The 14,481-nt window shown below is 41.6% G+C and overlaps 2 protein-coding genes across 4 annotated transcripts in view; one reads left to right on the forward strand and one right to left on the reverse strand.

Annotated features, from left to right (window-relative positions):
- SGCD (sarcoglycan delta) overlaps nt 1-14,481 on the forward strand; it is a 394,603-nt gene that overhangs the window by 312,157 nt on the left and 67,965 nt on the right. For both annotated transcript variants that reach the window (XM_081851583.1, XM_081851582.1), the window contains one exon: nt 10,949-11,036. In XM_081851583.1, the coding sequence (XP_081707709.1) occupies nt 10,949-11,036 (88 nt within the window). The remainder of the gene's footprint in view (nt 1-10,948; nt 11,037-14,481) is intronic.
- The window catches only part of LOC309336095 (syncytin-2-like), a 396,307-nt gene that overhangs the window by 296,007 nt on the left and 85,819 nt on the right, over nt 1-14,481 (reverse strand). The window lies entirely within an intron of this gene.

Consider the following 14,481-nt stretch of genomic DNA (forward strand, 5'->3'; position numbering starts at 1 on the left):
TTTCACAACTGACAAATGAGCATTTCAAAGGCAGTTCACTTCTTTTATGCCTGTACGTACAAGCTTCCTTGTAATGTGACACTGAAAAAGCATCACAGCAATGAGGCCTACAGCCTTGGCACTGGCTGCCGGAAGGAGAGGGTAGCTTTTGTTGTCCAAACTGGGTGCTGCTATACTTACTGAATCAAACCATTGGTCAGTCTGCCCAGTACTATGTGTTTTGACTGGCAGTAACTCTACATGGCATCAGAATTTTGGTTCTTTCCACCTGCTACCTTTTAGCTAGAGATGTAAGGAACTGGACCTGCAATGTTCTCCGTGCCTGGTGAATGCCCTACCACTCACTTATATCCCTATTTGAAAACCTATTTCTCTTTTTCTCATTTTTTTCTAAACAGTATTATTTCTAAGCATAGTGCCATAAGAATAGCCTGCTGGATTAAGCCACTGGCCCATCTAGTCCAGCATCCCGTACCTGGAATGGCCAACCAGATGCCTCAGTTGGAAACCTGTAAGCCGGATTCAAGCACAAGAGCGCTCCCATGGTTTCCAGCATCTGATATTTGGAAGCATTGCTGCCTCCAAATCTGGAGGGTAGAGCATAGCTAGTAGCCATCAATAGCCCTCTCCTCCATGAATTTGTCTAATCCTCTTTTAAAAGCCATGCAGGATGGTAGCCATAGCTTGACTATGCACTGCGTGAAGAAGTACTTTTTAAATCGGTTGTAAAACTTCCAACTTTTAGCTTCATTAGATGTTGTGGACAAGTTCTAGTGTTATGAGAGAGGGAGAAAAAACTTTTCTCTTTCCACTCTTCTCCATGCTATAAATAATTTTATAAACTTCCATTATGTTGCCTCTTACTTGCCTTTTCTGATATTCTGATTTTTGGAACCTACTGGATTTACTTTAACTTGCCTCTCTCTCTCCCCACTCCCAGATGTAGAAAAGAAATACTAACCATGAGATCCAGTTACAGATAGGTAGCCGTGTTGGTCTGCCATAGTCAAAAACAAAAAAAAATAAAAAAATTCCTTCCAGTAGCACCTTAAAGACCAACTAAGTTAGTTCTTGGTATGAGCTTTCGTGTGCATGCATCTGTATCTGAAGAAGTGTGCATGCACACGAAAGCTCATACCAAGAACTAACTTAGTTGGTCTTTAAGGTGCTACTGGAAGGAATTTTTTTTTTATTTTATTTTTTAAACCATGAGATGTTATATTTAAATTACCTTTTAAAGTTCTGCAGGGAAAAAAGTCTTGGTAATTTTGCAGGTCTTTTCTCCCATATAACCTCTGTAGATTAAGGCAAATAAATCTATATAAAATATCTAATACATTAAAAAAAAAAAGTACAGGCATAGGTGAGTATAAGAGTACATACAAACTGTCAGTCACTGAGTTTTTACAGTGTCGTACAGAAGCTTTTAGCATTTTCCTCAGAAGTAAGATAGCAGAAGGCACTACTAGAGTGGGGTGCTGTGATTCATTTTGCTATTTATTGAGTGTAGTGGGTTATCGGTCAATTTCATTTATTTAATTAATTGTTGGGGGAAAAACAACACTCATGTTCTGCTGGGTAGCTCGTTGATTACTTACGTTGATTACTTACAAAGCATACTGTATTGTATTGACATATTTGCTGGACCTTTCGAATGCCATTTCCTGTAGCATAAATCACACATTTTAATTGATGGCATATATGGGACAACCAGTGTAGGTACATGACCAGCAACACGAGCATTATTACAAAGCCGCAGTGGGAGGCCTTAAAGAAGAGTTAAAATAAGTAATAAAGAGGATGTGTTTTCAGTTCCTCTACAAAACAGTTTCTGGTGAAGATGTGGCCCGTTTGTACTTTGAGAATGCATTCACATCATGCTTCCAGCACCAGAGTCAGATTTAGGGCAACGTGTCTGGTTCCACCACACTGGACGCCAGGCCTAAGAGGCGCCTCAGGACATCTCAACTATGACATAGTGAACTGAGCAGAATGAAAGGTGAGGGAGGGGGCACCATATTGTGCCTTTTCAATATTGTTGTATCTTATTGGAAATCTCAGTATATCCCAGAAGCACTATAAGTTTGTTGTTGTTGTTGTTGTTGTTGTTTGGCTTGGTCATCTATGGTTTAAAATAATTTTAGTCAAAGATACAGTTTACAGTTTGTAATATATCTGTGGATATATTATTTTAACTTAATTTTCTTTTGTGTTATCTGTCCATAAGCCCTAGGAATGGAGAAAACCTATTGGTAGATAATATTAACAATTTACAGAGGGTTGTACAGTGGTACCTCTGGTTATGTACTTAATTCGTTCCGGAGGTCCGTTCTTAACCTGAAACTGTTCTTAACCTGAGGTACCACTTTAGCTAATGCGGCCTCCTGCTGCTGCCGCGCCGCCAAAGCATGATTTCTGCTCTCATCCTGAAGCAAAGTTCTTAACCTGAAGCACAATTTCTGGGTTAGCAGAGTCTGTAACCTGAAGCGAATGTAACCTGAAGCGTATGTAACCTGAAGCGTATGTAACCTGAAGCGTATATAACCCGAGGTACCACTGTACATGCAACTGTTACTGGTCTAGAAATCTATGGAATATTTATAATAGTTTATTGGCTACAATACAAAATTGCTGGCAATATCTTCCATAATAGAAACTTGTGCGAGACAGAATTTATACACAAAGTTTGGTATGCAGGCCTATTTCTGGAAAAGATCGTCATTTTTATAGCAATCTTGTTTATAATTCAGAAATATTTCCTTATGTGGGACACTAGCCTTGCGGGAATTGTAATTTAAGGACACGCTTTAAGCCTTTAAAAAAGGTCTGCAACTAGTTTATAAATTATTGACAGGGTCATCTTATTTATACCAATGGATGGTGGGTGGTGGGTGGGGAGTTATGCTGCTACTGCACCAGCAGAAAAGCTGCTGTATTCTAGGTGTTTATTCAGTACAGGAGTGGAGGGGTGAATGTAGCAGAAGCGAAACAAACAAAATGGTGTAAAAAATGAGACACACTTAGCATCTCTGGGAGCAACATGAGGGTTCCAAATGGACTAACTTAGTCACCTTCATTAATTTCAGTGGGTTTGGTCTAAGTAAAGCTTAGTTGCATGCCATCAAGGGACTGTGCTTGAGACAATCAATACCTACAATAAGTTTTTGGGAAGGAGGGAGCGAGGAAGAGATAAGGAGGAGGGGTGTCACCTTAGTGTTCAGATAACATACAGAAATCACAGATGGCAGAGGGATGATGAGGGAAGGCATGAGAAGTGGTGGCAGCAGTAATGCTTTCTAGCATGCTTACCTCCTTCCCTTGCTTACCTGGGTGGAGTGATCTGCCCTGTCACACCCCCATTTCTTAAGCTGGGATGGAGTTGGGTGATGGGGGTTTGAGTCTCTGGAGTAACAACACTGTTACAGGCAGAGTATATACTGGTGGTGTTGCACTGAATGTTGTGTTGCAACATTTCCCATGACAATGTAGGATGTCTGACCATTGATGTGGAGGCAGCTATTTCTAATTTCCCCCTCCCTGTTTTATGCCAGTCCTCATTCCTGATATCTATAATTATAGCCCCTAAACATTACACTTCTTACAGACAGATCTTGTACAAATGAAGAGGATTTTTTTTAAGTTTCTAATTTGAAACAAAAGCTATCAAATATTATAGTTAAAACTTTCAGTTCATCATTCTTAACTTTTCCACTGAATTTTAACAAATACATTATTCTCCCCTTCCCCATTGGAAAGAAACATCTGCTTCGCTCCAGAGTACAGCTAGTCTTTCTCATAGCTGTCCATGTGGCATTTGGCTGTGTGTGGGAAGCCAAATGGGTGAGAATCCATGGAGTGTTTGCAAACACTCAGATGTTGCTAAGGTGTTAAAAACAAATGTTGGAGTCTTACGTAGGTGATAATGATGTGTCAGCCGTGATATCTTTGCTCCATTGAAGTAGATAGCTAGGCAAGTGCACATATTGCAGGGATCAGAATTCCAGTTTAATTTTATTTATGTTTGATATACACATACTGGGATACCGTAATTTGTTGTGGCATCATGATGTGACAGAGTTCTGGTTCTGACACTGCTCAAGCCTGAGAGCACACATTGTGTGAACCAGTGCTTTTACCAAGAGGAATATGAATGATCATAGCAGTTCACTATAGGGCCATAATTGTGCAAATTGTCTATCTCCTACATAGAGGCCCTGGTTCATACCAGCAAGACCATCACACAATCCCAGCCTCCCACACATCCCTAACACTTTCCCCCCTGTATGTGAACATACTGAAACACTGCTGTTCCTTCTGCAATTTTTAGTTGTGCCAGCCTTCCCCTCTCTCCCAGAGTAGGCAGCAGAGTGCTTTGTTGCCTACACACACACCCTTGAAGATGGCCTTGTCATTGTTTTTATTGTTTTCTTGATTGCTTTCATTGGAATTGGTTTTAGTATTTAGTATTTAGATGTAAATAAAATCACCACCACCATCATGGGAAGCACCAGCCCTGTGCATCCCTTCCCACACCTCCAGAGCCAGCAGAGCAGGTGTTGCCTGTTTCTTCTTCTTAGTTTGACTATGAGATTGTACCCTTGACCCAGGCAGCCTGCCACTGCCTACTCTTCTGCAGAGTTCCTCGTGTTCCACAGCTTCACTTGCATGCAGACACATTTGAACTTCTCTACGTAGCTGAAAGGGACACAGGTGGCACTGTGGGTTAAACCACAGAGTCTAGGACTTGCTGATCAGAAGGTTGGCGGTTCGAATCCCCGCAATGGGGTGAGCTCCCATGGCTCGGTCCCAGCTCCTGCCAACCTAGCAGTTCAAAAGCACGTCAAAGTGCAAGTAGATAAATAGGTACCACTCCGGTGGGAAGGTAAACGGCATTTCCGTGCGCTGCTCTGGTTCGCCAGAAGTGGCTTAGTCATGCTGGCCACATGACCAGGAAGCTGTACGCCGGCTCCCTCGGCCAATAAAGCGAGATGAGCGCCGCAACCCCAGAGTCGGTCATGACTGGACCTAATGGTCAGGGGTCCCTTTACCTTTTATGTAGCTGAAAGGGTGGTTAGAGAGTTTACCTTTGTGAAATCTGATACAAACTGACCTGATTTCGTACCTCCTGGTCGAATGTGCAGATTATAATTCAGTTACACCCTGGCTTTTGCACTTCCTCGATCTGCATGGTTCTAAAAATGTTTATTTTGAGGAGAGAAATCTGTTTTAAAATAAGTATTTTTGTGTGGATTAATGTAGAAATGAGATGGAGATGATGAATAGGTGAACACATGCAAAAAAAGTAGCCTGGATTTAAACCTCACCCAACTCAGGCCAGTGCCCTGATGAGGATGAAAGCAGGCTTCTTCCTGGGCATCAGACATGTTGATTACCGGTAGCTGATGAGCTGAAAGAGGGCAAGAACTTCCAGCCTCAGGTGAACTGCAGAGATCACCCTAGAGCGCATGGTGGCTACACCTGCTTCTGACATGCAAGTGCTGGAGGCCTGGCCATGGGTGAATTCAACCCTCAAGGAAAAAAAAAACACAGTTGTCCAGCCCTATAAACAGATAAGTGCAGCAATGTTGTGGATAATACCCTAGGAGAACCAGCCTGAAAGATGTCTAAATAGTTGATCTTTTCATCTATGATAATGATGATGATTTAACTAATGTAAACAGCTGCCTGTGTGTGCACATTCCTTGGTGTCTTAACAAAGAAAAAATGCTAAAATAATACTAGAAATCATGCAAATAATAAATAATAAAACATCATGATTGAATTCAACAAAAATCAATAGAAAACAAACAAAAAAAAATAATCCACGACAGCATAAAGCAGCCTGGATGATGATGATGATGATTTTCATCTAATTTCCTAAAACTGCTGAGAGAGCTGAAGAGCCTAATTCAGGGACCACTGAAATCAATAAAAGCAGCATTCGTCTTATAGACAGAGTGGAGCTACCAGACTGAAAAATTATGTATATATAGTATAATCATTTCAAGCAACTGCAATTAGAGTGGATCAGTCATGGTGAAACAAGTGAAGTGGTGACAGGAGTGCAAGCTGCAGTTTTAAAAAAGGCATGATCTTTTACAGAGTTCTCGTAAACAGCAGATGAGATAGTAAACCTGAGGCTAGTTCGACAGCTGCGGCTCTGTCAAGAGAAAGCAGACACTACTAGCTTCCGTGACACACACTTTAGTTACAGCCATTATTGCAGTGTACTCTATGTCAGGCTGCTCTTGAAGTTAGTTAGTTAGTTAGTTAGTTAGTTAGTTAGTTAGTTAGATTTATTACGGCCATTGGCCCATATCTAAAACAATACATCAAAATTTATCCATAAACAATACAATTTAAACAGTTCCAAGTTAAAACACCCATATAAAACCAATTTTACTTCAATTAAGTAAACACTATACACAATAAGCTCCCTCTGTGTAAACCGCAATCTTGAAGACAGTCTGGAAGCTGCAATGGATGCAGAATATGTCAGCCAGAACACTTGTGGGAACTAGACATTCAGGTCATATTACACCAGTTATTTATGGGTCACACGGGCTGCCCAATTCATGGTGGTCGTCTTGGACTTCAGAGCACTACACGTTTTGTACCAAGTTATCGGAAGGAATATGTGAACCCATATGAACTTCAAGAACCGTGTCTGTGAACATGGCCCACTAATAGTTGTTGTTAGACTGGCAGGTGTGTGCCACATGTACTAAATAAAACCACACATAAGTCCCTTTTGGGAAGAAGTATGTGTTGCTTCATTACTGCTGGTTGAAGAGAACTCCGAATATGTTTTTATTTCAGTCTGTGTTTGGTTAATGTGCTGCGCTGGAACATTTTTAGCTGCCACTCATTTCAGATCAGGGTTGAAATTGTAAACAGTAAGTCATGTTTGTATTTGTATGCGTCTTTAAACTTTTTAGCAAGCCAGCTTGTGAAAGCGGTGTGTCCGGAAAAGTCATCTCCATGCAAATACAACAGTGCAATCAAGTGGATGGTCAGGTTCAACTCGCTTATCTTTTCTGAATCCGGCTATGCTGCAAATATAGTTAGGATGAGGCATGGCTGTGACCTCATCTGTAGCAACCCATGTGGTGAAGCAGCGCTGCCCTCCTAAGACCAACATCAGTGCAGCTTACCTGGGCAGGGTTGGACCAGTGCAGTGGCAAGGATGGGGCCATGTGAGTGTACTGATGAGAGTGCCATCCTGTGCAAGTAAGCAACAGCAACACCCATGCTGGGAAGGTGACTACACGGCTGCTAGACCTCACATGTGCTGGGGTGCCATGGCACAGATTATTCTCACTATTTAGGTTGATGATTCTGTATTGGTATAACCTGTGCCCTAATGTAGCAGAGAAATGAATGTGGCACCAAATTCTGTGTGTTGTATGTGTTTATATGTATATATTTCAGAAAAAGAAAAAAGAAGGTGTGCTTCTCATTGCAACTTGACGTGAGAGAGAGAGAAAGCATGAGCACCCTGATTTTTTCAACAGAATGTACTGTAGTATCTCAGGTTAAGAACTTAATTTGTTCCGGAGGTCTGTTCTTAACCTGAAACCGTTCTTAACCTGAAGTGCGCTTTTGCTAATGGGGCCTCCCACTGCCGCTGCTGCACGATTTCTGTTCTCATCCTGGGGCAAAGTTCTTAACTCGAGGTACTGCTTCCGGGTTAGCGGAGTTTGTAACCCGAAGTGTTTGTAACCCGAGGTGCTTGTAACCCGAGATACCACTGTACAAGAAATGTGTTTAAAGAACTGTGTGTCAGAAAATAAAAGTGCTCCTCTGCGCTTTAGCAGAAGGCATTAGATGCTAATTGTGCAGTGTCTCTGAAAGAAAGATAAATCCTGGATGTTAGCTCCTTTTTTTAGCCTTTAATGGAATGAGTTATGGAAACCTAAGTGGGCAGTATTCTAAGTGCTTGAAAAAATTCTCTGCTAGCAGACTAATACAACAGTGGCTCTTCCATCAGACAGATTTAGTTTTCTGCAAACCACAAGAACCAAAGGTCTCTGAATCCGTGAACTAAATGTCTGAAAAAGGGGCAGCAGTTAAGTGTTTTTAAAATGTACTCTGGCTCCTCTGTGGGTGAGGAGAGCTCCTTTGCTTCTCTAATGTTATTTCTTAAAGAGTATAATCTCATTTTATGCAAAATGGTAATAAACACTGGAGCCCACCCTTTCATATTACAGGGAGTAGTGGAGTCTAAAAGTCTGCTGGCCTTTCCAGAAAGGCTCAGACAAGGTGAGCTGGCTGAACAGCTTAAGTGGTTGTAGTGGTTATTGGATCATGTGATTTTAAAAATAAAAAAGAAACCTCGTTGTAGAAATAAGTAATACCAACTGCTATTAGAGGCAAAAACATGTTTTTTCATTGAAAAGGAAAGTTTATGAGAGATTTCAGCGGGCATCTACTAATGGATATCTCTCCATATTGTAAGCCATTTTTAAATGGGCCATGTTGGAACTAAATATTAAGCTGGAGCTAATTTAAGTTGAGGCTGAATATGTTCCTAGTTCTTTCTTTGATTCAGAGATGCTGAATTAATAACTGGGATATGAACCACCAAACTCTAAAATGCCTTTGAAGAGTCATAGGAGCACACACACAGCCTCAAACTAAATTTGGTTGCACAGTGTTTTTAAGTTGGCCACAGCCAGGAATGTCTTTGCTTCATACTAGAACTGCACCTATAAATAATGGTCTGCATCCCCAAAGCCTTGATCCACTGCAGATGCTGACTGTGTCTTATGAGGTGTCATGGCACCACACTAACAAAGTTCCCATGCAAACCATCCCAGAAATGTTGCTGCTTTACACTCAATATGCATCTATCTACAAGAAGGGAACTAGGTTATACAACCCGAACTAAGCAGGGCAGACTGTGAATTATGAAGTGCACCTGATGCAAAGCATTCTCAGACACAGGTGTGTGAGTTAGGGTTGGCCAGGGTTTATTTGGAAGAGCAAATTCCAGTTCCTTATCTGTATGGAGAAAATGTAATTCCTGGGATGTGGGTTGTATCAAAATAGTTTTGAGTCATATGCGCACCTCTTTATTAGGGCACAGTCTGCTGGTTCCACTAGTATATGATGTGTAATAGCCTAAGGCTTATTTTGAGGTCCTGTGACATTGAGAGCCCAGTTATTTATTCAGACTGCATCTGTACCTTTGTATCAAAGGCTAACTATCAACTGCAAATGCTTCAACCTTGTGAACTGCACACCATTATTTTCTGCTCAATTTGTAGCTCAAAATAAATTAAGCCAGTGTCATGTCATCAGTTCAGGTAGTGTCAATAAAAGATTAAATATGGGCTTTAGATTCTGAATTTGCTTCTTTCACCTGTTTCAAAAAGCAAAGTTTAGCTCGGGCTTTTTGCAGACATGGTGCCACAACAAGGTTGACAAAGTCAAATCTTGATGTATTTGCACACAGCAATGTGCACAGTCCCACCTCATTAGGTGAGGGTATTCCTACTAAATGGTCTGCCTTGTGAGCCTTTATAGTGCTAATCTCTTGCTGAAGGGATCCTGGATTCAATGTTATTCCTCTGTTCCGAAACAAAGAGCAGGAGGGGGCCATAGCTCAATGGTAGAACACATGTATTGCATAAAGAGGATGCAGGTTAAAATACGTAAGGATGCAAAGTAGCAGAACTGGATCTCTGCTTGAAAACTTGGAGTTGCCAGTCAGAATATGGGTTGAATATACGCATAATTTTGTCTTAAGACTAAGGCAGCTTTGTATATTCATATGTGACAGCACTGACCATCAGTTTGGTGATTCATGGTTACGCAGAAGCACCAGCCACTGGATGCAGCACTCAATCTGCACCCATAAATCTGATCCAGAAAATATGTTGTATGCTGCTAGGTCAGGACATTTCTCTCTCTGCCATGCCATAAAGCCCAGCTTAATCAAAAATGGATTGCTCTGCAGTAACCACATGTCAGAAACATGAGATGAAAGTTGGTTTGATGAACCCAAATATCTTTGAATAATCAAGAGTTCACATTTTTTATAATGGTTTTGTCCTTTGAATTCAAAAATAATTTGAATTATTCTGGGTAGGAGCCAGGTTGTTTGTATGAAATTTCATATACATGTTTAAGCCATAATTCTGTATTTTGAGTTTGAATAGCAGCTCTACCCTCAATAAGAAGGTGGAAAGGGAAGGCAAATACAAAATACAACACAATATATGACTTAGAAGTTTGAGCTATCGGAATGAGAGTTGGTATGAATGTTCAAATGCATGTTCAACTCTGGAATCCATTTCAAGGAAGTGAACAAAGACTATGAAACATCGTCCTTACATCTTTTATTTAAACTTAGTGGAACCCTGTGTCAAAGCTTTTCTTCACAATCATATATTGTGCAATGATGTACCTGATATTTCTAAGAACCCAGTAATATGGTGGTGCCTTATGTCCTGTTGGGAGTTGGCAGTTCAGGGGCTGCTACAGAGAATGCCCTTTCTGAGACTGTCAGCTCCCCAAAAAACTTCTGAGAGTGAGAGCAGTGGAACTACAAATAGCCCCTCCTCTTTCATTCCTAAGCCCCAAGAGGGCCTGTAGGCAAGGAGGTGGTCTTTAAGATATTTGGGGCCTAATTCGTTTAGGGTTCTAGGCACTACTAAACCCTGTGTGAGGCAGATCATTGTTTATTTTGCCCTGGGCCAGACCTTTAAAAATGAACAATTAACTACAGGGACCATGTGACATTTTGTCCTATGAAAAAATTATATGACCCTATGTAATCCTTTAAGCAAGCATTTTGTTTAGAGGAGCCATGAAAGTATTTGACCAAATGTAGGTACATGGACTTGGGCACTCATGTCCTGCAGGTTTTGTGAGAGCACAGTACGTTTTCTAGTGAGAAGCGATGTGCCCGTCTCATTCATTTTCTCTTGTGCTCTTATTGTAGGGCAACCCTCTGTACTTCCAATCTGCTCGGAATGTTACAGTGAACATTCTCAATGAGGAGAGTAAAGTTCTTACACGTCTTGTAACAGGTAAGGTGCCTGAGGAAGGGAAGAAGAAGACAAAAAGGGCACTGTGATGGGGTATTTTGTGATCATTAGCCCATGGGATAATAATCACTAACTTATCTAGTACAGTACAAGCCATGACCCAGCCTGCCTGTCTAGAAATATAAAAATATAAGAATGTTAGAACTGAGCTGAAGAAGAAGCTGGCTGTATATTTCTAATAAGGCAGCCAAAAATTATTTTCATTTTAAAGCAGAGTCTGACACAAAAGGTCACTTGTACAAGTACAAGTTCAGGAAGAGAATAGTCATTTTGATCTTTGATTTGTAACAGGCACAAGAATGTCCCTGGACAATTTAAACTTACCCAGGACGACTGACACTTAACTGATTAATATTCATAGCAGGGATACACTCTTGTCTTTTAAAGGTTTCCGAAACCCCTTTTTAAAAGTAAATCGCTTGTGCTGATAAGTACCATTTATGTTCATGAAATGGTATGCTTCATGTTTAACAGGGAAACTGATGCTTCTAAAAAAAAACCCCAGCAGACATGTTGCTTTTGAGTACATGTGTGCCTTTGCAGCAAGAGGGATTGCTCAGAAAGAAAGGAGCGTGGCAAGGGAGAGAAGCTGTTCCATGAGGCAGCATCGGCAATCCATAAACATTTTGTTGTGTGTGAAATTAGATTGCCTGCTTTGCTTATATAACACCTGGCCTCAAGTGAGAGTGCTAAATAATTAAATAAACAGTTTCAGCCGGCAATTATTTTTAGTTGCATGTGTGAAAATTGCCTTGAGGAGAGGAAATAAATTCACCCCAGAATTCAATCCCAGATCATCACGTTCAAGAAGAAAAAGGGGAAGCGGGTGGGGAGCTTGTTGGGCTGGTTGATCATTTGCCATGTACAGGCAGAAAATGCAGAGCACTCGAGTGACTCTGTTGCAGGATAATAGAATTTAGCTGCAGTGCAATTGCAAAGATAGTGCAGTTTGTGTGTTATGTGGAATAATTGTGCAGTTTGCCAGGCTTGAAACTACTGGACTGGGAAAATGGTCCCAGGAGATGCAACTCTTGCCTTTGAATCTAATTATTCTAAGACTTTGTTGCCCTGTCATACTAAAACAAGAATGACAGGTGTAACATGATTATTTGGGAGATGCAAATTACATTCCTTGTTATAAAAGTAAATAAGTCTGAGATATAGAGAGAGCGAAGATAATGCAAGTATTTTAGCCACTTGCATTTACTGAAAACTTATGCAGTTATAAATAACCACACATTTCTTTCTTTCTCTTTCTTCATGTCATACATTTCCATAGCAGTGTGTTACTAGCAGAGGTTGGGAAACTAGAACTGTGGTTATTTTTATTTTTTTTAGTAAAACAGTGAATCTTTTACTTCTTATTCCACTCTCAGAACCATAGTGGTAAAATGTCCACATCAGGGGGTTGGAGATGAAGATGCAGTGCAGGAGATTTGGGGGGGGGGGGTGTCAAAAAATGTTTGAAAAATCTGAAAGGCCCAGTAGCTTTTTGATGCGTAAGAGAACAAAATTCTACTATAGATGTTTCAGTTTCATAGATAAACCTCTTTGTAGAATATACCGTATTTTTCGCTCTATAGGACGCTCTGGACCATAGGAGGGGGAGAAGGGGGGGGATTCTTCCCCTCTCTGCTCAGCGCCCCTTCAGCGAAGCGGCAGGAGAAACGGAGCCCCTTCCATTTCTCCTCCCGCTTCGCTGAAGGGGCGTTGCGCAGCTCTCCCTCTCTGCTGAAGCCAGGAAAGTCTTGCTCTCCCGGCTTCAGCAAAAGGAACCCGAAGCCTTTGGAGCACAGCATGAGGTCCCGCTGGACTCCAAAGGCTTCAGGTGGCTATCCCTGAAGCCTGGAAAGTGAGAGGGGTCGGTGCGCACCAACCCCTCTCGCTCTCCAGGCTTCAGCGAAAGCAACGCGAAGCCTCCAGAGCGCGGAAGGAGCGCTCCCTCTGCGCTTTGGAGGCTTCGCGTTGCTATCGCTGAAGCCAAGGAGCCTGTATTCGCTCCATAGGACGCACACACATTTCCCCTTAATTTTTGGAGGGGAAAAAGTGTGTCCTATAGAGCGAAAAATACGGTAGGTGGAAGCAAAATATATTTGAGTTCTTTAAAACAGAAACTAAATTTTCCCAGGCTTGAAAGCCAGGAGAGTGATCTTTGGAAGGGGGGGGGGGATATTATGCGCATGCAGTACTTTCCATGCACATTATTCTATAATCTTGCGCAGGTGTGTGTGGCCTGGCTGGTGTATATTTCAGCCAGTCCTTCCGCCTGGTTTGGAGCTTAATCTTGTGTTTCCTGTCATTTCCCTATTTTGTTGTGTGTTAGCCTGTTTATCAGTAAACAGCTGCGCCTGTTTTATAGTAAATAAATAAATAAGAATGTAACAGTTCCCATTTTAGGTGACATAAAGAGAAACACTAGGTCAGGGTGACACTGTGGTCTAAACCACTGAGTCTCTTGGGCTTGCTGATCAGAAGGTTGGCGGTTTGAATCCCTGCAACGGGGTGAGCTCCTGTTGCTCTGTCTCATCTCCTGCCAACCTAGTAGTTCGAAAGCATGCCAGTACAAGTAGATAAATAGGTATTGCTGTGGTAGGAAGGTAAACAGCATTTCCATGCGCTCTGGCTTCCATCACGGTGTTCCATTGCGCCAGAAGCGGTTTAGTCATGCTGGCCTGTAAAGCTGTCTGTGGACAAATGCTGACTCCCTCAGCCTGAAAGCGAGATGAGCGCTGCACCCCACAGTCACCTTTGACTGGACTTAACCGTCCGGGTTCCTTTACCTTTACCTTACCATTTTGAACAGCATTCAATTTCTCTGAGTTCTCTCAGGAAACTGGACAAATGAAAACTGCTCAGTATTAGAAAGAACCCAGTTTCTTTTGGAGGCCAGTGTGTGGCAGACTGACAACATCTCTAGAACAATGTGTACATTGGCTGCTAGCATATCTCAAAGGATACCCAATTAAAACATTTGCCACTATGTAGAAAGGGACAATTTAGAATTTGGGGTGTGTGCCATTGGCTTATGCACAGCTCCTTATATGGGACCAGCAGCTAGATATTGAGGATGATGGGAATGGTTATTGAACCCTGAGGGTGCTCTGCATATCATCTACTGTATGGGCAATCCGTTTAATACGCAAATTAAAAGGCTACATTTAACCAAAACCAAAATGGCCTTTGGTTGTCATCTCTTGCTGCCTGTGAGAAATGATGCTGGTCAGAAACAGGCCATAATCCTTTGACATTTGTTTCAAGAAATAAATGCTGATAATAATACTGTACCACATATCTTGTGAATTGCTTAATTGTTTCCTGCCCTTAACCTTTGCATTAGATTATGAGAGCTTTGCACCCAGATTGTGCTCTTTAGCACTTTGCAAGTGACCCAGTGCAACTTTGCTGCTATTGCAGATAATTACAGAAA

Source organism: Podarcis erhardii, assembly GCF_964252035.2.
Source record: "Podarcis erhardii genome assembly, chromosome: 2".
NCBI lineage: Eukaryota > Metazoa > Chordata > Lepidosauria > Squamata > Lacertidae > Podarcis > Podarcis erhardii.